Source organism: Ostrea edulis, chromosome 7, assembly GCF_947568905.1.
Source record: "Ostrea edulis chromosome 7, xbOstEdul1.1, whole genome shotgun sequence".
Taxonomy (NCBI): Eukaryota; Metazoa; Mollusca; class Bivalvia; order Ostreida; family Ostreidae; genus Ostrea; species Ostrea edulis.
Genome location: NC_079170.1, coordinates 47994442 through 48022240, shown reverse-complemented (window position 1 = coordinate 48022240; position 27799 = coordinate 47994442). Strand labels below are relative to the sequence as shown.

Sequence of the window (27799 nt, the reverse complement as noted above, 5' to 3'; positions counted from 1 at the left end):
CATCATCATCATCACATAATTCTTCTTTGATTAAAACCCCAAGTTGCAAGCTTACAAATTTTCTAACAAAAATCTTACTAACTTAATGCATGAAAGACGAGTTTAATATTAATTTTTCAAACCATAATTGGGGAAGGTGAAAATAGAATGAAAACCATCAAGTTGTTTTCTTTCTTAAAAAGTATGCATATTCATTCATATGGTACAGTGGTAGGTGTTGCAGATTGATCGTTATGCCACCACTAGCTCTATATGAAGAAAATAACCCTTGCAATTGCCGTGACCGTTGGGTTTCTTTTTGAAGTAATTCTGTATTGGCGGGATTTTGATTTGCTTATAGGAGTTAGGAGATTGATCACCGTTCGTCATCTCCAACTTTCATTTGAATTTATTCATTTTAAACAATAACTTATGTATGAACATGCGAGTAGGATTTGAACAGGTGTAATTTCAAGTTCAATATTTTCCGCATTTCTAAGTGAAAGTATTTCCCTTTAAAATCGTTTGCGTAATTTGAAATGAATAGTAATTACCATATACTTTACACCTAGAACATGATGCATTCAAATACTTGAACTTTTCACTGGTGTTACAGATATTTAAGTTTTTATGTACATTAGAGTCATGATATATGAATTATCCATAAAAGTTTCCCTATTTTGCTCATGAAGACAACTTTAGATTGGAACCCCATGCAAATTATCCTTGATCTGAAAGTTTAGCAAACGTGTCCTATTTTGAAAGCATGATGTGGGTTATTACTTCCTTGAAATGTTTACATGCAAATATTAGGAAATGTAAATCATCAGAACACAGCAAAACTATCCCGAGGAACCACAATGAAGTGCTGGTCTTCGTTATTTGATTATTGGGCAATCTATTTGAAAATTGCAGTTATTATATCTATGATTAAACCTGTGAATTCCTGTACTTACAAGTAAGTTATTTGTATCAATAATACTCTGTGAGAAATGATAGAGACTCTTATGTATTATGATGGATGTTAATGAGGTGCATATTGCAATCAATAGTGTTTCCATTTAGATATGGTCCCAATGAAAGCCCAAGATGCTGTTATGGTTTTGTTGATGTGAACGGCATTTGTGAACGTAAGTTTCATGTACATCACCTATTAATGATAAAGAAAACGAACCCATTTCGGTTGACATGCGGAATCATTTGTCTTTATTTATCGGATAGAGTGTCCCAATGGCAATTATGGAGTAAATTGTACAACCAAATGTCCTAGTCTCTTCTATGGACCCCTCTGCCGTTTGGAGTGTAACTGTTTTGCTCTAGACTGTGATAATGTATATGGATGTCCAAGTACCAAAGGTAAACGTTTCATTACATTCTCTTTGACATTCGTATGATGACCAATTGCTAAAACAAACGGATGTGTTCCTTGTGTTCTTATTAACTGCAGGTATGGAAACGTATACAACACGACACGAAACAGCATCTACAAATGACCTCTTCATCAACACAAAATCTACAATCCAACATGGTACAATAGTGATTTTAAAATGAGTGCATAGGTAGTGATTCTTTGCCAAACACTCGGCATTTAGAAGTGAGAATCACGGGTCTTCGGATATGACCTGAAAACGGTGGTCTCATGTAGTAGCAATCATTGGCACGTTAAAAAATCCTTACTTCTGCGCCCCTAAGCACTAAGCATATGTCTAGATTTTTGGTACGTCACTGGTGATATCTCAATATGAGTGAACAATTCTCGACAGGACGTAAAACAAACAACCGATCAACATAACTAGGAGTGTTTCTTTCATGTTCACTAATTTATTTGTGTTTCCGTATCCATCGATTTATATATGTATGAGTTTAGAAGGAATGAATTATCATGAGAAATTATACAGAAATAAAAGAACGGAAAAATGAGGGATATTTACAACCCTTTGGCTAACTGGCTAAGCAGTACTAAAAATCAAATCGGTGAAAGTATATCAGTCAAAATAATAACAACAAGATTATTGAATCCAAATATAATTTTAAAATAGCTGTTATTAAACAGACAACCTAGCTTTGTTTTTATGATGGTTTGACTATTGTGTGGTGTTATGTGAAGTTAATGATGTTAAAATTACACAAAACACACTGATTGATATCGTAATTCTACTTCTAGTCTTTTTTGAGTAATATCTGCTAAATTCAGGAACACCACTTAAGATAACTTTTTAAAGATGCAAATAATGGCTCAGTTGCGTTAATCTATTTTCACGATTGTATATATAAGTTCGCGAATATACAATTATGGACTGTTTAACAGGGAGACATCACAAATCATCAAGTATAGTAGCGTTATCACCCAAGGGCGCCTATGCACTTACTATCCACTTCAATGATACAGACTCGTCCACTTCCCCAGACCCCATAGGAAATAGTGTATATAGAAAAAGTCCGCTAAATTATCCTATTTGGCCCATTTTTAATTCTCCATTTCACCCCTTTTAAATCGAAACATCATGATATCTTAGTTAAAAGCAAATATTTGTTGTTGAGACATAAAATAATAGATATATAATTATAGTGACATCATACTTCAAGTCTTCATATGGGGCGCTTTAACGAGTTACTCAACAAAATAATGGTGCAATGAGCCACCTTATCAGTAAACAATATAAAATCCCTCACCTTTTTTGCGCTTAGGACCAACAAAAATCACACACAACTTGGTATTTTGGCAGACATAAAATTTGTTTTAAATGCTCAATTTACGAGTTATCATAATTTATTGGAAAGTCTTTAAATTGATAATATTCCAGTCAATGGGTCGAATGAATATGAGTTACCGTACCTATACTGGATTCCTAAACTACATAAAAACCCTTACAAACAAAGATACATTGCTGGATCCAGTAAGTGCTCTACCAAACCCCTATCTTTGCTCCTCACGAAAATGTTAACAACTGTGAAGGAGAAACTTCAAACTTACTGTGCGACTGCATATGCCAGAAGTGGTGTTAATCAAATGTGGATTCTAAAAATTTTTAAAGAACTTTTAGTAAACTTGAAATCACAGAATTTTCCCCAAATCAATAGCATTAAAACCTATGACTTTTCAACACTATACACGACCATTCCTCACGATAAATTAAAGACGAGACTTTTTGACATCATAGACAGTTGCTTCTTCAACAAAAACGGAAAACGGAAATATTCATATCTAGTGATTAGTCATTCAAAAACTTACTTTGTTAAACACCACTATGATTCCACGCACAAGTACTCTGAAGTATAAATAAAAAATATGCTAGAGTTCCTCATTGACAATATTTTCGTGGTCTTTGGTGATCAGGTCTTCCAACAGTCTGTTGGAATTCCCATGGGCACGAATTGTGCTCCTTTGTTAGCTGACCTGTTTTTATATTCATATGAAGCAGAATTTATTCAAAAACTTCTACGTGAGAAGAAAAAATCTCTCGCTGTTACCTTCAATTCGACTTTTAGATATATCGATGACGTTTTGTCTATTAACAATGATAGCTTTCATTCATATGTCGATTTGATATATCCCTGTGAGCTCGAAATAAAGGACACCACAGAGTCGTCCACTTCTGCTTCATACTTAAGATATTTTATTGAAAGTCGACATTAACGGCAAACTAACAACTCAACTGTATGACAAACGGGATGATTTCAGCTTCTCCATCGTCAACTTCCCACATTTATGTAGCAATATTCCATTATCACCTACATATGGTGTTTATACATCTCAACCGATTCGATATGCAGGAGCTTGTTCTGGGTATAGTCAGTTTTTAAATCGAGGTAAGCTACTGACAAACAAGTTGATGGTACAGGGATTTCAACAGTCTCGATTGAAGTCAGCATTTCGCAAATTCTATGGTCGTTATAACGATCTGGTTCGTCAATACAACCTCGCATTGGGTCAAATGCTGTCTGACGTGTTTCATTCCGATTGTTAAGCCGTTCTTGGCACACTGATTTTGACTGCGGATAACTCCGTTTACCTGATCAGGATATGGGGCTCACGGCGGGTGTGACCGGTCAACAGGGGATGCTTACTCCTCCTAGGCACCTGATCCCACCTCTGGTGTGTCCAGGGGTCCCTGTTTACCCAACTATCTATTTTGTATTGCCGGTAGGAGTTATAAGATTGATCACTGTTCGTTATCTTCACCTTGGATATACGAACATATATATATATATTTTTTTTTATATGAATGTCAGACATTTCGGCCCAAACACATTTTGGCCTATTGACACTTCGGCACAATGACACTTTTTACTCAAATTCGCAAAAAGAAATCGACAACAATAACTATAACATTATGTTGTGGAAACGCAGTGATATGGGTGATGTTAGCAAAATGATAAATATGGGCCGAAGTGTCTCATACAAAAAAAATTAGGGCCGAAATGTCTTTTAGCCGAAGTGTCCAATTTTTTGGGCCGAAATGTCTGGGCCGAAGTGTCCGACTTTTGGGCCGAAGTGTCTTTGGGCCGAAACGTCCGACTACCATTGTATATAACCTACAAAATCAACATATGAGAATGGAATATGTGCAACCATCTCGCTAAGCCTAACAAGGTATGCAAAATTTCTCACATTCCAAGATATACGGTAATCTGGAAATATTGTTGTCGATCTCTTTTTGCGAATTTGAGTATAAAGCTTATAGATTTGTTCCCCTTAGTATTGCGAATCTATGCTGGTACTCAAAATGAATCGATGCAAAACATTCCATTGTACTGATTTACGCCGTTTCAGTTCTATCAGCTCTGGAGGCATCGTATAACTGTTAGCCTAATATGTGATGGTGATAAAGGCCCTCACACGGCGTTAAAAACTTATTATTCAAATTTCGGTTGAGCATCACTGAAGAGACATTGTTTGTCGAAATGCGCATCTGGTGCATCAAAATTGGTACCGTATAAGTTTTAGATTATGACCCCTGGGTCGAGGCCTCTGCTGGTGGACTGTTTGTCCTCGGGGGTCTATTTAGCCCAATAGCTAAGTACTTCGTTACTAGCTTGGAAATACGGATTTATATAATAATTGCTGTGTTAAAATTTAGAAATTCATTTCAAAATTAAGGATTATCTCCCTCATACATAGCTCTTATCCTTAGACGAATTTGACTCCACGTTTTGGCACTTTGTTTTTCCCTAAAATACATAAATGTAGCTCTTACAAGTTTATTGCTATTTCGGATTTTGTAGAGACCTTCGGGGACTAACAGTCCATCAGCAGAGACCTCGACCCAGGGGTCAATATGTAAAACTTATACGGTACCAATTTTGCTGCACCAGATGCGCATTTCGACAAATAATGTATCTTCAGTGATGCTCAACCGAAATTTGAACAATTTTAACTTAGGCTTTCAAGAGGAGGTATGCGACACTAGATAAATTTGATATGAATGAAAAATGAAAGATATGTACAACAACAATTTGAAAATGAAAACTTTGCAATTTACCTTATTTAGTCAAAAAATGCAGTTTAAGTAGAAATCAAACTAAAAAAAATAATACAAAATCCCTGCTGGACTCGAAGCTGCGATCTACAGTTCAGCAGTCGACGTGCTAACCTCTATAACAGGTTTTTGTATAATAATTGGGAAAGACTTCAGCAGAGTTTATTATTCTAAATAAATCAATGATTTTGCAAATGACATATTCATCTCTGGCACATATGCCCACGCTGACCAACTTTTGTAGGGCCACGTCATTTCACTTTGTCTCCAGGAATGCCGTAGTCGGTTCAGCCTCGTTTTTGAATTTTAATTACCAACGCGTGAATAGAATCTATTCAGGAATACTGAAACCATAAATAATATGAGATATACTATTTGTGGAAATGTGGGTAATGACTTCCGCACGTATATGCATATGAATAAAAGTATAGACTAAATATTAACAGCTGTGAAGGAGAAACTTCAAACTTCCTGTGCGACTACATATACCAGAAGTGGTGTAAATCAAATGTGGATTCTAGTAAAGTTGAAATCACAAGAGTTTTCTCAAATCAACAACATCAAAACACTTATGACTTTTAAACACTTAACACGACCATTCCACACGATAAATTTAAGACTAGACTTTTTGACATCACAGACAGCTGCTTCTTCAACAAAAATAGAAAACGGAAATATCCGAATCTAGTGATAAGTCACATTTTTAAAACCAGATTTATGTAGCAAAATTCCACTATCACCTACATATGGCGTTGATGTCTCTCAACTGATTCGATACGCAATAGCTTTTCTGCGTATGGTCAGTGTTTAAATCGAGGTAGGCTTCAGACAAACACGTTGATGGTACTGGGATTTCAACAGTCTCGTTTAAAGTCAACATTTTGCAAATTCTATGATCGTTATAACGATCTAGTTTGCCAATAAAACCTATCATTGGGTCAAATACTGTCTGACGTGTTTGATGTCGTTTGTTAGACCGTTCTTGGCACACGGATTTTGACTACGGATAACTCCGTTTACCTGGGTAAGATAAGGGGCTTATGGCGGGTGTGACCGGTCGACAGGGGATGCTTGTTCCTCCTAGGCACCCGATCCCACCTCTGGTGTGTCCAGGGGTCCGTGTTTGCCCAACTATCTATTGTGTATTGCTTATTATAGTTATGGGATTTATCACTGTTCGTTATCTTCACCTTTCATACAGAATTACTAAACCACCAATGAACATTCATGGAAATATTCAATTCACGGCAATATTATGTTTTGTACCATTATTTTACACAGGATCAAGTTCTTTAAAACACATTCATGCAAATGAAGCAAATCAAGGTATCTCTACATACGTTCCCCACATGTAAAAGTTTATGCAGCATTCCAGTCAACCATTTCCATTGATTCCGAAAAATTACCATCTCAATAAAATTGGTCACAGAAATGATTTAAAGTAATCCACTTTCATGTGATGTCATACGATTTGGCAAAATCATTGGTCATTGATGTATTGTTGTGTATTATTGAATTAACTCTACAGTCCCTGTCCGACAACACTATATTGAATTTGTGCTGTGACAATTGTTCAAACTAAAATTACAGATATGGCTGTGAACAACAAACACTACGTCATGAAATCCACGAAAATGTTGTACGATATAAATGAAATGACGAACAATATTTCTTTAATACTTAGTAAGCTATCTAAAATTTATAAGCAAAGATACAACATCATATAATAGTAAACTTTATGGCAACATGGAATTAAAACAGAAATAATCGAATACCAAAATGTGCCCAGTAATTCATATCATATTACACTTTGGGTTATAATGAAATTCGAAATAAATTTTACATCAACATTTTTCATTCTTCATTTTTCCAATATTCCATTGTTACCTCTTAAAATATTTACAACACTCAAAATTTATTTGCAGAAATTATGGATGTGATGTGCAATCACTGCTTTTTAACCACTGTTGAAATGTTCGATTGTTTATCCAAAAACATTAAATTTCATGTAATTTTCGCTAGTGTTGGGAATGAAATCACTGCAAAATATAAAAATCAATATTGTAGAGTAACAGTATTTTTTCCGAAATCAAAAATTGGGAGCGGGTCTGAAGGCCAAATATCTTTATTCCTATGATTTGCTGAAGAGTAATATTATGGAGATTGTTTGCTTAAAGACAATTTTTATAAAAGTAACCAAATTGTATTAAAAGTCAGCAATATCTATTTGTCCAAAATATCAATATTTTCTGATCATTTGTATTTTCTGTAAACGTGAAAACTGTCTTTGGGTAAAGGTGTAAACGAGTGGGAAAACACATATAATCATTTATGTTAATGAAAGATTTTGCATGTTGAGTTAGAATCTATATTTCACCTTATTTAAATTTATTCAAACTAGAAAAACGTTTGTGCACATTTGGAATGGTGATGCTCTACCGGAAGTATCAGATTTTTTTTTAAATGAAGAGGGCTACATTATTTTATTTGTTTCTAGACTGCTACATAATACCGATTATCAAGATGTACTGCGTTGTGACAAATCCACACACTAAAATGAAGACAATCTATTTTGATGCAGCAATAAATACATTGGATTATTTTCTGTTCTTTTAGATGCAGCGATAAGTACTGTGGATTATTTTCTGTCATCAGAGTCTACGCGTACGGTGAAAGTGAACGAAAATGGAACGCAAAAGGAAAATGGTAACGAGGCGTTCTAATTTCACATCAATGTAACTCGTGCGTAAATAGTACTAACATTCGTGACACTAATATCCCTGGTGATGTCTTAATCTTACGAATTAGGTATATTCTAGATTTCATGTAGAAGACAACATTTGCGCAGAAAATAATGAGTATATGGATAACATAGGTTACCACGAAAAGAATGAGATTCCAAGTTCGAAAGAATGTATCTGTAACGGGCATGTATCACTATTTGAGATGGAGGAAAACGAATATGTTGATAGCAATGTGTGTAAATAGAAAGTTAATTCGAAAAATAAAACCAGACATAGAAGGTATCAAGTTAATGTGAATACTATTCAAAATAACAAAGAGAAGAACGAGCAAGAAGCATATTTTGACTTTCAAAGCAATACAAGCACTGTATACTGTTTCGATGTAAATTATATGAGTCTATATGCTGCTTATGTTTTTGTCAATGACAATATTTCAAATGTTGTATAAGATTTAAAAGTATGTGTAAACATCTTAAACAGTTTATGAAATGATTAAGACTTTAGCACACACGGGAAATACAAAATAATGTAGTTCTGTTTTCAGGATCTCCACTTCTCATAAGACATGTACTAAGTGCTACCCTACATGAACGCAATTATGTGTATATTTCCCATTGATAACAATCCATGTCTAATCGCTACATATTCATATCAATACGATTATTATGAATTTAGTATAAGGAAAACTAAAAATATCAGACATTACTCTGCAGTATTTGCTATTCAGTTATATATCTACTCACATCGACCAATGCGAGGGACATGTGTAGATTCAAACATTTGTCCATATATGTGTCGGAATTACTGCTTTATTTGTGATATCTCGGTATTCTTTTTCACATGTTTATTCAATAAGGGTTAATACGAGATGACGAGACGTTTTCGCCATATGAATTGAGTCACTGGTTTCACTTTCTATGAAGACGATGCAGTTTATAAAATTTGAAGTAGTTTGGATATTTGAGCGATACACAAACGTTTTGAGGGAAGAGTGGTAAATATTTTGCGTAAGTATGCCATGTATAATTTAAACAGTGTGCGATGCACAGTCTCAAAAGAGAACTCTTTAGTAGGAAAACTGTTAATTCTCTCATTTTGGTATTATGGTAAATGTACATGCACATGCTATGTTAAGTATTTCAAAGAATTTGATTTCATAGTCCCTGTCAGTTATAGATGATAACATAAGGTTAATCTAGACCAGACGTGATTTCATTATTATTTTGCAGGTTATGAACATGATGGGTTTTTTCTACCCCATACTTCGCATTTCATCAAAATGTCTTTCAATCAGTGGTCCACCTGAATTAATAAGTGAAATATTGAAATTAAAATATCTATCGAAACTTTCGCGTTTTCACTTTGTGTCTAAAATGTGTGAATGATAGAAAGTAATACATTCTATCAGTCATGCAAACCCAAGTTTTAAAAATGAAATTAGTTTAATAGATAGAATAACAATAGCCCAATTCATGGAGTTCTAAATATATTTAATTTATTATGAAGTAGTTTCACATGAAAAAGTGAAAACAACAGTGATCAATCTCATAATATCCATAAAGAATACAAGATTGAGAGTAGGGCAACATGGACTCCTGGACACAAACACCAGAGGTATGCGCAGGTGCCCAAGAGGAGTACGTATCCCCTGTTGACAGATGACAGCCGCCATGACAATTATATCTTCATAAAATGAACGGAGTAATCCGAAGTCAAAGTATTTAAAGAACGGATTAACAATTGATATGAAATAAATCAGATAATATTCAACACATTGAGAGGTATTGTAAATTAAATCATTAGTATATTCATGTCTCTCAATTAATTCTATATTCAAGATAATGTTCTGCGTGTGAACAATTTATAAATAGAGACATGCCACTGACAAATATTTTATATTGCAGGGGTCTAAACAGTCTCGTTTAAAGTCATCATTTTGAAAATTTTATGATTGTTTTCAATTTAATTTGAAAATACAAACTATCACTCGGTCCGATATTTACTGACATATTTTATATCAATGTTTAAGCCGTTCTTTAAATACTGATTTTGCGTTCGGATTTCTCAGTTTACCTGATCAATATATAGGGCTCCTAGCGGATGTAACCAGTCAACAGGCGAATCTTACACATCCTAGTTACCTAATCCCACCTCTGGCATGTCCAAAATCTAGTGTTTGCCTTTCCCTTAATTCTGTATTTTTTTATTTCTGAAATTAATGACTGTTCGTTATCTTTACTTGATCATTCATTTACATGCAACTACGTCGATTGCGTCATGTACAGCTGTACAGTAAAATACATTTAATCATGTCCCAGATAGTTTTTATTTATTCTTCAATTCATAACTAATTTGGGAGCTACATTGTAGATCTGATGATTATCTCATAAGTGAGAACACAGTATCATCATTGGTGCCAATGTCATTTATGTTGCACGTGAAGTTGCCAGAAAGTCAATCGGATTAAACTCGGATGAAAATTACGAGGTACATGTATCCAGTGCGATGGAGGTGGATATGGGAGCCACGGAAGAGAAATTACCATCAGTGATATCAGCGCGTAGCTAGCCATGTAGTGGCCAACAGTCAGGGAGTAGCAATTTCTATACAACCAAGCATATCATACATGTAGCATTAAATGAGGAAAACCCAGCAGAGTTTTTTTTTTTGTAATTTGAAGCAGTTGTTGAGTCTATTGAGGTACTCGTAGGAATGTACATTGCAAAGAACAGCTTTCAATTATTTCTACATTTTTGCTACAATAAATTTTTCATTTTACTTCATGGACAAAAAAAATCTAGCATGTTCTTCATTGCTATTTAAGGAAGTTAGTTCCTGAACTATTAAGCACAACTGTCCAGGATGCTACAACTAAGCATTTACTGGTTCAATACTGATCTCATTTGTGCAAACATACTACAATATATTACTGAACTTTACATTTTTGTGTCAATTCAAGTTTTGAAAGGGTTTGGCAGGGATTATTTTTGTGGCGGAGTCATTTTTTAATAAAAAAAAGTTCTAAATCTGCATAATATTACAGTTTCTGTTTCATCCAATATATCTTGTGTTTTTATACTTCTATAAGTGTATTTCAGTTTTAGAGTTATGATATAAGTAGTTCAGACTTAGAACTAGTTCAGATGTTGTAATTTTTAAAAAAATTATTGATATATTTTCTTTCAAACAGAACACCAATTAATTTTTTTAAAAGTTTGAATTTATTTACTCGAAAATTCATATAAACACTCAATAGTTCGCCAATAATTCAAAAGTTTGATTTCTAACCCCAATTTTTTTTAGGTCCATTTTAAAGTTTAAGAAAAATGTTTGAAATGTTAGAAACTGACATTACTTCTAACATGTCCTTTTAAACGGTCAAATTTGATATCATGAAGTTTTTCGTATATCAAGTGCAAAAAAGTGATTGTTTATTTCCACTACTTGTATTACACAATTTTTATATGTATTGTTAGAAGACATGGTAATGTATTTATCTTATGTTAATGATTGATTTGTGTTGCTAATCTTGTGTTGACACCAACAGACAAATTAAGTTTGATTGCATAAATTATGAGCATCTTTAACTGCAAAGAGGTCATATTTAGAGCACTGTAGCTCAATAACAAGCATTGCGACCCCAGTTTTTCTTTTGAATTTCCTTCAATGCAGAAATAAAAAATGCACTTCCCGAAAAATTGACATTACTCCAAATATCAGGTGTAACACTTTTTTTTATGGTAAATCCTTAAGGTATTATTTTTGTCACACAGTAAAACAACACGGGTATTTCATGTTTATGGATATTGTATTACGATTGAAATATTTTTGATATTTTTTTTCCTTTTCTGCGATTAAAAAGAAGTTAAAAAGAAGAAGGGATGTGTAATGACATCATGTTTAAAGCAGTTTAGATACAGATATAATGTTACAATACATATACATTGCTATATTGTTTCACTTTGCATGAATGCTTAAACACACACTGAATTTTGCTGCAGAAACACATTACGCATTGTGTTTGCTGCATACTTTTTTGTAATCCCCTTTATAACATTTTACTGTATATACACACTAAAAACTGCATTCTACATCATATATGCATTTCATACTGCATATCCCTTATATAGACATGTTCAGGACCACGGGTGTAAACTACTAGCTCTACAGGAAGAAAATAACCCTTGGATTCATTATGACCGCTAAGTTTCTTCGTTAAGTAATTCTGTATTGGAGGAATTTTGATTTGAAGATATCATTCAAAACAAGAATACATACATAAAACTATGAGTAAGATTTTCAGGAAATGCAATTCCAATTTAAGTCTTTTCCTGTAGTGAAAGTGCTGAATAAATATGGGAATATGAGGTTGGAAAACCTAAGTAATCCAGTTTGTCATCATGTTGTGTTGTTAGATTGTTGTTAACATATATTTCAATAAAATATTCAAGTTGGAAGCAGATGTTGAAATACTGTTTTGTATTTTATTTTGAATTCAATTGAATATATCGAACCGGCATATGAATGGAAGTGATTATTATCAATAAATGAAACTTTTTCGATAGATCTAAATGTCAAGTCGAAGGCTATCGCCAAATATGTTTCTTTTCATATAGAATCCGTTGACTATATTTTGCCTCATAAGAATATAGAATACGTCAGCTAACAAAGGAGCACAATTCGTACCCATGGTGATTTCAACAAACTGTTGGAAGACCTGGTCACCAAAGAATACGGAGATATTGTCAATGTGGAACCCCAGTTTATATTTTAATTCAACTTCAGAGTACTTGTGCGTGAATTTAGAGTGGCGTTTAACAAAGCAATGTTTGTATGACTGATCACTAAATATGAACATCTCATTTTTCCATTTTATTTATGATGTCAAAAAGTATAGTCTTCATTTTATTATGAAGAATGGTCGTAGAAGGTGTTGGAAAGTCATACGTTTTAATATTGTTGATTTAAGAAAAGTCTTGCGTTTTTGAATTTACTAAATGTTCTTTAGAATATAGAATCCACATTTGATTTACACCACTTCTGGTATATATTGGGGCACACTAAGTATGAATGTTCTCCTTTACGGCAGTTAATATTTTTCTGAGGAGCAAAGATAGGGGCTTTGTAAAACATTTACTGGATGTAACAATCTATGTTTGTTTGAAAAGGTTTTGTGAAGTTGAGGAATCCAATATAGCTACGATAATTCATTCATCCATCCCACTGACTGGGATATCAAATGTGGTTAAAACTGAAGCATGATTTTATTTGAAAGGACAATTGGAGCATAAGGAAGATTATCAAATGTGGAAACAATGCCAAATTCCTTTAAGATAGTTATAATTCTGATCCTTACAAACAAAGTCAATTATGTTGTTACAAGCTTTTTCCACTGGAACCAAAATTTATTCCTCGCGTAACCTATTTAATTATTTTATCACGTCTGGTTTACTAAACACAGAATGAATTGTGGTACGTAGTTTTGTTTTAATGTGTCTAATACGGGGTTTTAATATTCCTCTTAATATCTTAATCCATTTAAAGAAGGTATCAAGTTCGTTTTCATATTCAGCCTATCGTCTGGCACAATCTTTGAGATAATTCATAATAGAGATGGAGTTCTAACGTAAATTGAAAGACTGAGGTTCTCTGTTTTAGGACCTTTTAGAATAAATGATTTGACGTCCTCATTTTTACCTTTATCAATATCACCATTTGTATCCATCACGTCTCTTAAATAAACTTTGAGTCTCATCGTGCGCAAAAATTAGACAAAGGGAAATCTCTATTGGGGAAATCAGAAATTGCGTATTGAAGAGGCACATATGCTAGTGTCACTAAACCAGGAACATTGAGTTTAACTTTTGCATACAGGAAGTTTTAATATAAATTACGTTCTGTTAGGAATATCCGCTTTTTATGCAAGCTGACTTATGCTGAAATATATAATATGGATTTGAAATCCTTTTTTGCGGTTTATAAACTACGAGTATGATGAATCTTATTTTTGCGTATGTTTGGTGTACAACATTTCTTTTGACGCGGGTGACTGGTGCTGTAAGTTGTTCAAAGGGGTAAGAAATTTGTGGCAATGCATTTATTTAAGGTAACTCCTGTTCGCATTATTATCTGACAAAAGTATAGAAATTATTTATCTAGAGTTGAAACTAGTCAATCATCAAATGAATTATATAGGTCATAGCTTTATTCAAGATGCACGATGCACATAATCAGATTCATTTATCACCGTCAGAAAATTGCAATTTTCCTTAATTTCACAAAAATGATTATAAAGATAAAATACAGTGTAGTATGCATAACAATTTCATGAAATCTGTTTCTTTCAAAAACTATACGAAATGTCTGTGAAAAATAAAGGGAATCTATCATATAATGGTCTTGATAAAGAAATCAATGGAAACAGAGTTATTGTCCTTGGATTCACTATTTTGAAACCTATGCTTGATTATTGATATATAACGTAGATTTTCAAAATATGTAATGTTTGATAAGATTTTGAAAAGTAATTATCGGAAAAGACTTTAACAAAGTTGATGTTCCTATCGTTCATCATTGAAAGGTGAAGGTAACGAACAGTGATCAATCTCAAAACTCATATAAGCAATACAAGATAGATAGTTGGAAAAACACAGATCAATCTAAATAAATCAATGATTTATCGGAATCGTATGATGTCACATGAAGGTGGACTTACTTTAAATTATTTATGTGGCCAAGTTCAATGAAATGGGCATTTTTCAGAATCAATGTAGACGGTTCACCAGAATGCTGCGAAAACTATTACAATGTGGGGAACGTATGTAGAGGTAATTTACTTTGCTTCATTTGTATGAATGTGTTTTATAGAGTTTGATCGTGCGTTAAAGAAAAGCACATAACATAATATGAATTGAATATTTCCGTGATTTTTCATTGGTGGTGTAATTATTCTGTATATTTTTATTTATGTGCATATACGTACGGAAGTTAATGCCTAAATTTCAACAAAAAGCATATTAGTCATGATTTTAGTATACCTGAATTGTAGAGTGTCCCCCTGGATATTACGGAAACAGCTGCTCCAGCCCATGTCCGACACCACTATATGGAATGGGATGCAATATGGCAATTGTTCAAAATGTAATCACATATATGGATGTGAACAAGTTATAGGTAAATATGTATAGGAAACAAATCAACAAACACTATGTTATGAAATCCACCAAACTGTTCTGCGATTTAAATGAAATAAAGAGCAATATACAAAGAAAATGTATTAGTAATCTTCACGGTAAAGCAAAATTAAAACAAATGATTGAAATTAAAAAAAGGGTGAAAATAAGGAACATTATCATGTCATATTACATACGTATACAATAGTTTGATTTAAAATCAATTTTGCAACAGAGTTGTTTATACTTGAATTTTATGTCATTCCTCCCCCAACTCTTTAAACATCTAATACTACTCAACATTCTTTATTGTTCGCAGGAATTGTGAATGTGCTTCACAACCGCTGCTTTATTGACCATGATCCTGATATATTTGGCTATCCATCCATATAATTTAATTTCATAATTTGCCCTAATCAGTCGGAAATCTAAAAATTAGATATTGTAGAGTAAATGTATTTTTCTTATGTCAAGTTTAAAATTTTTAATATAACTATTGAGAGGCAGTATCTTTGAGAGAACCATTCAGACGTTGGAAGCGGACCAGTGTCATATTTCATTATTGATATGGTTTGCTGACAAGTAATGTTTTTTGGGGATGACCTTTTGCATAAATACAATTCTTATAAAAGTAATTAAATTATATCAAAAATATTTTCCGTTCATTTGGATATCACGCGTAAATCAGAGAGATGCGTCCTTGGGTGAAGATGTAAATGAGTGTAAAACATCTTCCAATAAGCAGTTGCCATATTAATTAAAAGTTTTGCATGTTGAATTTGTTATCCATATATCAACGTATTTAACTTAATTCTTCCTGGAGAAACATGAGTTTTTGTTTGGGTTTACTTTGCTAAAATGACATACCTTTTGGAAATAGTGGTACTCTACCGGAAATAGCAGATGTTGTCAAAAATGGGAAAGGGTAGATTATGGCATCTATTTCCAGACTGCTATATAAATGTACTGCGTTGTGTCATACCCTCACACTGAAGAGAAGAACATTGTATTTTGTAGAGGCGGGTACAAATTCTATGGATTATTTCATATCCTCAGAGTCTACGGTGAAAGTTACAGAAAATGTAACACAACAAGGAAATGGTAACGAGACATCTAAATTTCACATCAATATTATTCTTACGCCAATAGTAATAACATCCGTGACACTAATATCCCTGGTGATAATACTAATAGTTATAGCGGAAATATGTAGATACAAGAAATTTTCAGGTCTTAGGAACACAAATAAAGTGTCGTGTAGAACGCATGAAGTAGACGACATTTACACAGAAATTAATGAGTTCATGTCTAATGTAGTTTTACCCGAGGATGATGAGATTACAGGTTCAAAAGAATGTATCAGTAATGGACATCCACCTTTCACTGAGATGGAGGAAACCGGATGTGAAGAATATGTTTATAGCACTGTATGTAAAGAGAAAGTTCTTCCAAAAGATAAAATCAGACCACAACTTAATGTGAACAGTGTTCAAAATAGCAAAGAGAAGAAGAAGCAGGAATCGGATTTTGACTTACAAAGCAACACAAGCACTGTGAACTGTTTTGGATTGAAGGATTTGAGTGACAATTTTGATATCTTTTATGCTGCTGATGTTTATGTAAATGACAAAACTGAATCGACGTATTTTTAAAATTGCATGGGAATTAAATCATATTTAAATATCTTAACAGGTCTTGAAATAATTTAAACTTTAGCGCACATGGAAAATACAAGGTAATGTAGTTTTGTTTTCAGGATCTCCACTTCTTAAAAGGTGTGTATTCATTACCACTCTACGTATCCAATTCCCCGTTGGTGTGAGGAGCATTAATGTGAGGAGCATGTGTGGATCCAAGAATTTTTCTATAATGCTATCAGAATTACTGCTTTATATGTGGTACCGCAATATATATATCCATATGCATACTTGATATGCCGTTCATACGTGGGAACTAGGTTTTTTTTTGTTTTGTTTTGCGTTATGTCGCTTGCTTCAGTTTCTCTGAAGACGCTAAAGTTTATAAAAGTTGGAGTAGGTTTAGATATATCGGTGTCACACAGACGTTTTGAGGAAAATGTCGTGTGATTACTGTGGTTAAATATTTTACGGACAGACGCCATGGATAATTAAACTATGTGTGATGCACTGTATCAGAAAAGGACTAATTAAGCAGGTAAAACTTTGAATGCCATCTTTTTAATACTCTTGTACATATACATTGCATATGGTATATTTGTTATTTCAAAGTATTTTGATTTCATATATCGATGTCCGTTATAAATAATATTGTAGTGACAAGATAATTTACACCAGATATACTTATTATTTCGCATTTTGTGAATACAATAGTTTGTTTCGAACCAATAATTTGTTTTTGATCAAAATCATCTTTCAAATAGTGTCCACCTTGTTTACATGTAACGAGGAAATCTTAATATATTTCAATACCTCTGTATTTTCACTTTGCACATAAAATGTGTGGATGATAGAAAGTAATGTTTTCTATCAGCTCCGTATTCTAGAGTTCTAAAAAGATACGGTTTTTAATAGGTAAAATGACAATTGGCCAACTCATGGAATTCTAGATATATTCAATTTATTGGGAAACAAATTTTACAGGAAAAAGTGAAGGTAACAAACAATGATCAATATGATAATTCCCATAAATAATACAAAATTGAAAGTAGGATAAGCACTGACCTTTTGAAACAGCAGAGATGGATCAGGTGTCTGTGAGGGGTAAACTTGCTCTGTTGACAGGTGACATCCACCGTAAACTTATATCTTCATCAGATGAACGGAGTAATTGGTAGTCAAAGTATGTAACGAACGGTTTAACAATTATTATGAAACACATCAGACGGCATTCATTGACAAGTATTGTAAATAAGTTACTAACTGCATGCTGATTTTGACTACAGATTACTCCGTTTATCTGATCAAGATAGAGACTTACGGTGGGTTTTACCGGTTCAGAGATGTTCTATTCTCCTAGACATCCAATCCCATCTATGTTGGCCATTCTCTTAATTTTGTATTTTCTATCAGATTTATGAAATTGATCATTGCTTGAATTGTTCATTTATATACATGCACTTATACCGACTGCGTCATATACAGTAAAATTCATTTAATCATATTTCAGTTATCCTTTACTCATCATAACATTTTTCAGGTACATTGAAAAAAGGAAGACAGCGGACAGCAATCAATCTCATAACTCCTATAATCAATACAAAATAGAGAAGTGGGCAAACAAACAGACTCCTTCTTGGATTCTTGGATATACTAGAGATAGGATTAGGTGCCTAGAAGGGGTAATCATCCCCTGTCGACCGATCACACCCGTCGTGAGCCCTATATCATGCTCAGGTAAACCGAGTTATCAGTGTGCCAAGAACTACCTAAGAATCGGCATGAAACACGCTCGACAGCATATAACCGAATGATTGGTTGTATAGGCGAACTAGATAGTTATAACGACCATAGAATCTGTGAATGCTGACTTTAAAAGAGAATATCAATTTATTTGTTTATGGCGTGCCTCGATTTAAAAAATGACTGACCATACGCAGAACAAACTCTTGCGTATCGAACCACTTGAGAGATGTAAACACTATACGTACTATCCGCAGGTGATAATGGATTATTGCTACATAAATATGGGAATTTAAAGATGGAGAAGTTGAAATCATCCCGTTTGTCATAAACTTGAGTTGTTAATTTGCCGTTATTATTCGTTTTGAATAAAATAACAAAATATCTAAGTACGAAGCAGGTGTGGAAGACTCTGTGGTGTCTTTTTTTTTGGGAGTTCACAGGGATATATCGAATCGACATATGAATGAAAGTTATTATTGTTAAAACGTCGTCGATGGAACGTGAAGATAACGAACAGTGGTCAATCTCATAACTCATATAAGCAATATGAAATAGAAAGTTGGGCCAACACGGTTCCCGGGATATACCGTGACTTTAGACTAGTTGCAGGGATTTATGCAATGCTATAACCGAAATGCATTATTTACATTCAAATTTTCCTTGTACACGTTCTGCTCATGTTCATAAGTACATTGTGATATGTGACACACACGGCGTGATTTTGACTATGACTACACATTATGATATTGTGTATTGCTTACTATGGAGAAAAAAATAATATGTCAATAAAAAGACGTCGTCATGAAAAGAATACAAAATGTATTGAGAAAATATTGTTATGAAAATAAACAGAATTCTCTGCTCAATATTTTTGTAACTGTTTAAATGCTGTCACTTTATCGCATAAACAGCGATTCAAATTTTCAAGTGAAGCAATTGACAAAGTGTATGGACCAGTATGTTTCTAGAAAATAACTGTCGAACAGGACAATGGATGGGATTAGGACAGCAATAAAATATTGAGTAGAGAATTCTGTTTATTTTCATACAAAAATTTTACCAATACATCTTGTGTTCTTTGTACGCCGAGGTCGTTTTGTAGAGATATTTTTTTTCTCCGTAATAAGCAATGTGACGTCATAGTCAAAATTAGGAAGTGCATATAACATATCACAATGTACTTACATGGACATGACCTGAACGTGTACAAGGGTTTGAATGTAAATAATGCATTTCGGTAATATCATTTGCATAAAATCCCTATAACTAGCCTTAACTCGCATGCGCAGAGGTGGGAGGAGTAAGTATCCCCTGTATCGATGTATCAAAATGTCGTATTGAAGGTGGCCTTCAAGCAATGATTCTTTAATAAGTGAAAACTCAGTATCAGTCAATGGTGCCAATGTCATTTTCTGTTGTGTGTCATGTTGCGAGATAGTCAATATGATTAAGCTCGCCGGATTTAGCACACGTAGTAAATGTATGCAGTGCAATGCAACTGACCTGGATTTCTCGAAAATTCTTAAGTCAAAACTTAGACGTAAGTCTGATATATTACTCAAATTCTGACGGCTTAAACAAAAGAAAATTAAACTTATGAATGAGATTTCTTGGATTTGTTTGGATATGACAACTACTAAAGAGGAACTGTCATCAATGATATGAACATATAGGTAGCCATGGTAAAGTAGCCAACATTCTGGAGAGGATCACTTTCTATATGTATAACACGAATCATATTATACATGTAACATCAACTGAAGCAAATATTCAGTCTATTGCAGTTCTTTTAAAAATGTATATTGAATGTAACCATTAGGAGCTTTCAATCATTTCCTCATTTTTACTACAATACATATTCAATTTACTTCATGGAGAAAAAAATCTGACATGTCCTTTATTGATAATTAAGGTAAAATTTTAAAGTATTTATTGTTGTCAGACAGTAAAACACAAAGGTTATGCAATGTTTATTCCTATTTTATCTGAATTGTTTGTCATACTTTTGTCCTTTTTAGTAATTAGAAAGGAGTCACAAAGAAGAATGGTATGTAATGATATTATATCAAAAGCATTTTAGATTCGGATATCAACTTACATTAAACAGACATGTCTATCATGCTTCGCTTTACATGAAAAATCAACAGAAACGATACTTTTCCTTTGAAACACATTATAAATTACGCTTCGTGTTTACTGCATGCTTTTCTGTACTTCATTGCATGCAAGGTGAAGATAACGAACAGTGATCAATCTCATAACTCCTACAAGCAATACAAAATATATAGTTGGGCAAACACGGACCCTGTACTTCATTGCATACATTTTCACTTTATATACACATCACACATCATCATCATCATCATCATCATCATCAAAATCATCATCAACATCAACATCATCATCATTGTTATTATCAATCTTCTTTAATTAGAACCACAAATTGCAAAGTCACAAAGGACAAGGTACTTTTGGGGCCAAATTTGGCCCCGCGTCCAAATTAAATGATATTCCTCAAAATTCTTTCATATGGTGTATACTTCCATAAAATGGTTATGATGTCTACGTAAAAAGCTTTACTTATGTCTAATACATATGTAAATACAGTATAGTTTACGATAACGTTGTGCCATTTTGACGTTATTTTATGCGACGTAATGAACAAGAAAGATATGTCATGAACTCAATATGAAAATAATCCAATTCATGTCGCCATATGCTCAAAGTTTTATCAAACAAATGTGCACTATGATTTTATTTGAAAAGTTTAATTGATTTTTTCCGAAAGTTTTAATCAATTGTAGATGATTCGATGCGGCGGATACTGTGATTTGAAGGACGATTAGTGTAATTGTCTCTAAGAATTGAAGAGCAACCCATATATATTTATTCAATTTTAACATTGTATTTACATTTGCATCCAATTTGCATTGTTTTAATCTAAATTAAATGAATATCATATATGTACGTAGTGCGTGGTTACCTTAAGTTATTCTTGTGTGTATATGTACACTTTGTCCTTTTTTTTTCTTCTTTCGAGCGCACTAAATGTTTTCAGCGAAGGAACACGCACTAAACAATGCTACATTGGATTGTACATGTAGTAAAAAGAACATGAAATTCATTCAACATATATGTGAAAAGAAATATTATAAAACGAACTTGAAAAGTTTGTTGTTTTTTTTAAATTCGACACATGACAATGGAATCGAATGTGAACCTTATAGCATGTGATAAGATTTACAAACAATGTGATAAGTTCTACACAAGAGTTGACTCTAACACCATGAAAAACCTAACAAAAAATAATCTTGACCGTATTATATTCAATGTTCTAGCATTTACACTTGCATCTATTTACACTCTTTATTTGAAAAAAAAAATATATACAGGCTCCTGACAATCATCTTTATATAACAAATCTTTCAATGCATTAGTATTTACGCAAAGGAAAAAAGTTTGAATCATAAATCATATTCTAATGATGAATTAAGCAGAGACTGTCTATTAACAGTACCAAAGTCAATCACTATGACAGTGCATCATTATATATAATGCCGTCAGTCAAAGATATTTATATTTTCCAGTAATTGTCAAAATAATGAAAGGTGTAAGATCTAATCAGTTTTTGACACTAAGTTTTTTCACTATACTAGTGAAAAGGACTACTAGAATCTATAATTGACTAGTCCTGTTGATTTGTGTAAAAAACCAAAAACCAAAAACCAAAAACAACAACAACCCGACATCCGCGATATAGGCTATACATTTAATGCTGTATAGATCTAGGGGGGGGGGGGAGAAATAACTTGTATATTGCAAATGCACGTAGATATAATTATGCCAAGCATTTATGAATGTGTATTTACTGTTTTTTGGGTTTTTTTTAATAGATGGGCAATCATTAGGCTAGATGTGTCTAACATATTGCTTAATACAATCATTTGAAATTGTATATGCAACACTAGGCCCATCATGACACGACCTACACATCTACAGCCTACATCAGTACATGTACATGTATCTAGATAAATTATGCATTATAACGGGCTCAGTATGCATACCAATTTAGAGGGCTAGATCTCAAGAATAAGTCATATCAGAAACTATCTTTGATAATAGTTGATAGAACTCACCTTTTTTATGTGTGACAGTAATTTTGTTGATACCTCATTGCGTATCCATATCAAACATAAACAACGAGTAAAATTGGAATCGGAAATAACCGTATCGAAGATTCCAGATCTCTGTGTACATAATATCTTCAAACTACGTGACGTCTTATAAAATTGAATGTGTCGTACATATGGATATCATTTATTTATTTAACTCGTGTATATATAATAACAGATGAACGCGGGAAATGGTTAAACGTTAAATTTAATAGTCTGCACATTTATCAACCAAGTCGACATTTTGCTCATTACTGACTTTCAACATGATTAATTTGTACACAAAACATCTTTGTCGTTGTTGCATGTGCTCTATCTTAAAAATGGTTTCAAAGGCATAAAAAACGGTTAATTTCGGCGATTTCGGTAAATCATGTCAATCGGAGAGAAGGAAAATGACGTCACAGAACATATTACGTCACTAATTTTCACATGTATCATCAGGGCCAATGCCCTAGTGCATAATCATAATGATTAAACCAAGTGGAACCACATTTTAAATTTATCCTAATTTTGTGGCGAAATTTGGGCCTTAATGTACCTTGCTCTTACCCTGTAAACATTTTATTAACTACATGCATGCAAGGCGAATTTGAGATTTATTTTTCAAATTGTGATCAAGAATTTCACACTAGGATTTAAAGTTGAATGAAAATCTTATAATTCCTTTTTCCTAGGAATCATTCACATACTTGTATATTCATTTAGTAATGTGATAGCAGATTGATCGTTGAGCCACTAGTAGTTTTTCGTGAGAAAAATAATCCTTCCATTTGTTGTGGCCGTTGGATTTCTTCTTGAAGTAATTATGTATTAAAATATATTGATTCATTTTATCAATATATGTATAGGATATGCAGCAAGTGTTATTCCAATTTCAGGTTTTCCTCATTTCTATTTGAAAGTACATAGTCCCTTTTAAATCGTTTCATACACTGATCATAGATATTTTACCTCGAATATGATTTGTATATCTATTTGAATGTTTAACATGTTTAAGTTTTTATATGCATTGCAGTCATGATAAAAGAGATGGCATAAAGATCTTCCTTAATTTCCTCGTGAATCCAACGTTAAATTGGAACCCAATAAAATTCATCCTGGGTCTGCAAGTTTTGAATACCAGTGATATTTCGAAAACAGGATGTGAACTATGACTTCCTTATGGTTATGTACATGGTTGTCCGAATAACACAGGTATAGGCTTCATTACATTCCCTTTCATGTTACTATGGTGACTGGCTAAATTAAATATGTTTGTTGTGTTCTTATTAACTGTAGATACGGAAACGTATGCAACACGACACGAAACAGAATCTACAAATGACCCCTTCTCAAAAGCACGTATTTCATCAACATATGGAACAGCTCATCAGACACAACATCTACGTTTCACTTTGGTACAATAATACTTTTAGTACAAATGTATAGGTAGTGACTGCTCCTGCGCCAAACAAATCGACATTTAGATGTTCGAATCTTTCAAATATGACTTTAAAAATGGAGATCTCGCGTCGCGACTGGCGTTGGCTCGTTAAAGAATGAAAAAGTAATGATAGCGAACAGTGATCAATCTAATAACTCTTATAAAGAAAACAAAATGAAGACTAGGTCAAACACGGACCCCTGGACACATCAGAGGTGGGATAAGGAAATTGGGAGGATTAAATCCTACTGCGACGACCCTGAAGTATATGCATATTTTTAAAGTTCCGGTATTTTCCCTACATCTGGTGATGTCTCAATAGGATTGAAAAATTCTCGACAAACAATCAAAAATACAACCGATATCCAAAGGAGTGTTTAATTCATTTTTACGGTTTCATTTGTGATTCCATATTCTTCGATTTTTTGATACATTTCTAGAAGGAATGAATTATCATAAGAAAATGTTGATATAATTTATTTAGAAATAGAAAAAACAGAAAAATGAGGAGGATTTAAAACTCTTTGGCTTACTAGCATAGCAGTTCTAAAATCAAACGAGGTTGAATGTGAATCATTCAAAATAATTGTGGAATCAAAATATCATTTATAGTCTTAGATTTTGTCTTATTGAACAGGTAACCAGAATTTGATAACATTACAATACACAAAACACGTTAACTGATAATGTCATTCTACTCCTATTCTTCTTCGAGTAACAACGCTCGATTCAAGATTACCACTTAAGACCACTTAAGATGAAAATGTTGGCGGAATCGCGTACATTAATTGTCGTGAATGTGATTTATATTGACGAATGAAATCAGTCGATAGTTATTGACAATTAGTTAACAGAAATCATTTGAAATTGTTTTGACGTCTTATGCACATTGGAAATCCCCTGAAATAATTTATAATTAGTTCCCATGAAAGTATAAATATTAAATCCTCATTTCCTCTGGTGTGTTTGTCTACTCTTAATCTTTGGTTGTTATAAAATTTATGACATTGATCACTGTTCGTTATCTTTGCCTTTTCATTCGCATTGTTACTACAGTAAACGTACTTAACCTCGTGGCAGATTAAGTTTCGATATTTTCATATCTAGGAAAAAACAATGAGATTAAAACCAACACGCATTTTTAATTAAAAGAAATGTTTGATTTAATGTGTGAAATATCGGTCTGTTGTTCCTTGTCTATCTATAGATAAGATATTTCGCCAGTTTCGTAATCTTCACAATTGTTCGATGTACCTACAGTTTTTCAACTGCCTTTTCAGCTGTTTTGCAATATGCCTGGATATACCAGATGTGGGATCAGGTGTCTAGAAGGGGTAGACATCCCATGCGGACCGGCCATACCTGTTGTGAGCCCTATATCTTCATTAGGTAAACGGAGTTATCCGTAGTCAAAATGAGTGTGCCAAGAACGGCCTAACATATTTGATGTTATTGATTTAAGAAAAGTCTTGCGTTTTTGAATTTACTAAATGTTCTTTATAATATAGAATCCACATCTGGTTTACACCACTTCTGGCATATATTGTGGCACAATACGTTTGAATGTTCAACTTGACAGCAGTTAATATTTTCATGAGGAGCAAAGATGATACTTGGTAGAACACTTACTGGATCGAGCAATGTATGTTTTGTAAGGGTTTTTGTGAAGCATAGAAATCCAGTATAGGTACGGTAACTCATATTGATCCATCCCATTGACTGGGATATTAAATGTGTCTTAAACTGAATATCAAAGAATTTCGTCTTTTGAAAGGGAAGTTTGAGTATAAGTACGATTAGCAGATGTGGAATTAATGTCAAGTTCGAAATATAGTTGTAGTAATGAGCGTAAGAAATATAGACAACGTTCTTACAAGCTTTGTCTACTAGAACCGAACATATTCCTGATGGAACCGCTCTAAGTCTTTTATCACTTCTGATATACTAAACGCAGAAGGATAGGTGGTACAAACTTTTGTTTTACTGTGTTTAATACGGAATTTTGATATTCCTGTTACAATTGTAATCCATTCAAAGAAGGTATTAAGTTCTTTTTCATCTTTAGCCCATCATCTGGTTTAATCTTTAAAATATTTCTGTCGTCAAATGAAAGACCGAAGTTGGTTAAGTTTAGGACCTTTTAAAATAAGTCTTTTCAGGCCCTCTTTTTTAACGATGTCAGCATCACTTGTATGGACATGTCCAGCTGAAACTATAGTTGAAAGATGACGGAGAAGAAAAAGACATAGGTAGATGAACTATAAGATGGTATATGATGGTATATATCTAGGCACTGGAAATATGAAATTGTTTTCCTCTTCGATACTAATGATACTCAAATACTTATAAACGCTCTAAAATTTCTTTAGGCAATATATAAACACATCGATATGCATCTGCACCCATCGCGTATAAGAGTTAGAGAAGAGAAATAACTAGAGGGCAACTTGGAAAACTCGTATTGCAAATGCACATATATGCTGGCGCCCCTAAAGTACGAACTTTGATTTTAGCCCTTACATACAGGAAGTTTTTATACAAATCATGTTCTGTTAAGTATATCCGCTTTTTATGCAAGCTGAGTTATACTGAAATATATGATTTGGACTTAAAATCTTTTTTTGTCGTTTATAAACAACGAGTATGATTCATCTTATTTCTGCGTATGTTTGGTGTAGCATATTTCTTTTGATACGGGCGACTGGTGCAGGGAGTTGTTCAAAGGGGTAAGAAATTTGTAGCAGTGCACATACATGTATATAAGGTAACTTCATATTCGCATTATTATCTGATAAAAGTACAGAAAGTGTATTTAATTATTAGGGTTAAAACAAGTAAATCGTTAAATAAATGATATAGGTCATTGCGCTTTTTAAGATGCAAGATACTTAAACAGAATTATGTATCAACGTCAGAAATTTACAATTTTCCTTAATTTCACAAATAATGGTTATAACGATATAATACATTATAATATCAAGAACGATTTCATTAAACTGTTTAAAAAAATATACAAAATGTCTGTGAAAATGAAGGAAATAAATCGCATTTGGACGTGATAAAAACATATCAATGAACACAGAATTATTGTCCTTGGATTCAATAGTTTGAAAGCTATGATTGATTGTTCATATATAACTTAGATTTTTGAAATATGTTATGTTTAACAAGATTTTTACAATAAGTATTGGGAACAACTTCAACAAAGTTTTTTTCCCTATCATACATCAATGTAAATAAATGAATGGTTTTGACCAACTCTTATGTGGTCACATGAAGGTGGACTTACTTTAAATAATTTCTGTGGCCTAGCTCATTGAGATGATAATATTTCAGAATCAATGTAGACGGTTCACCAGAATGCTGTGTAAACTTCTACAAGGTGGGGAATGAGTGTAAAGGTAATTTTTTTGTGTTTAATTTACATAAATGTGTTCTATGAA

At 33.2% G+C, this 27799-nt stretch overlaps 1 protein-coding gene across 1 annotated transcript in view; it reads left to right on the top strand.

The window, feature by feature from the left end:
• The window catches only part of LOC125656458 (multiple epidermal growth factor-like domains protein 10), a 28878-nt gene extending 11814 nt beyond the window's left edge, over window positions 1-17064 (top strand). The window contains exons 3-8 of the mRNA XM_056145733.1: window positions 8076-8165; window positions 8335-8386; window positions 14194-14277; window positions 14966-15030; window positions 15252-15376; window positions 16393-17064. Coding sequence (XP_056001708.1) covers window positions 8076-8165; window positions 8335-8386; window positions 14194-14277; window positions 14966-15030; window positions 15252-15376 — 416 coding nt within the window. The 3' untranslated portion in view covers window positions 16393-17064. The remainder of the gene's footprint in view (window positions 1-8075; window positions 8166-8334; window positions 8387-14193; window positions 14278-14965; window positions 15031-15251; window positions 15377-16392) is intronic.
• The last annotated feature ends 10735 nt before the right edge of the window (window positions 17065-27799 follow it).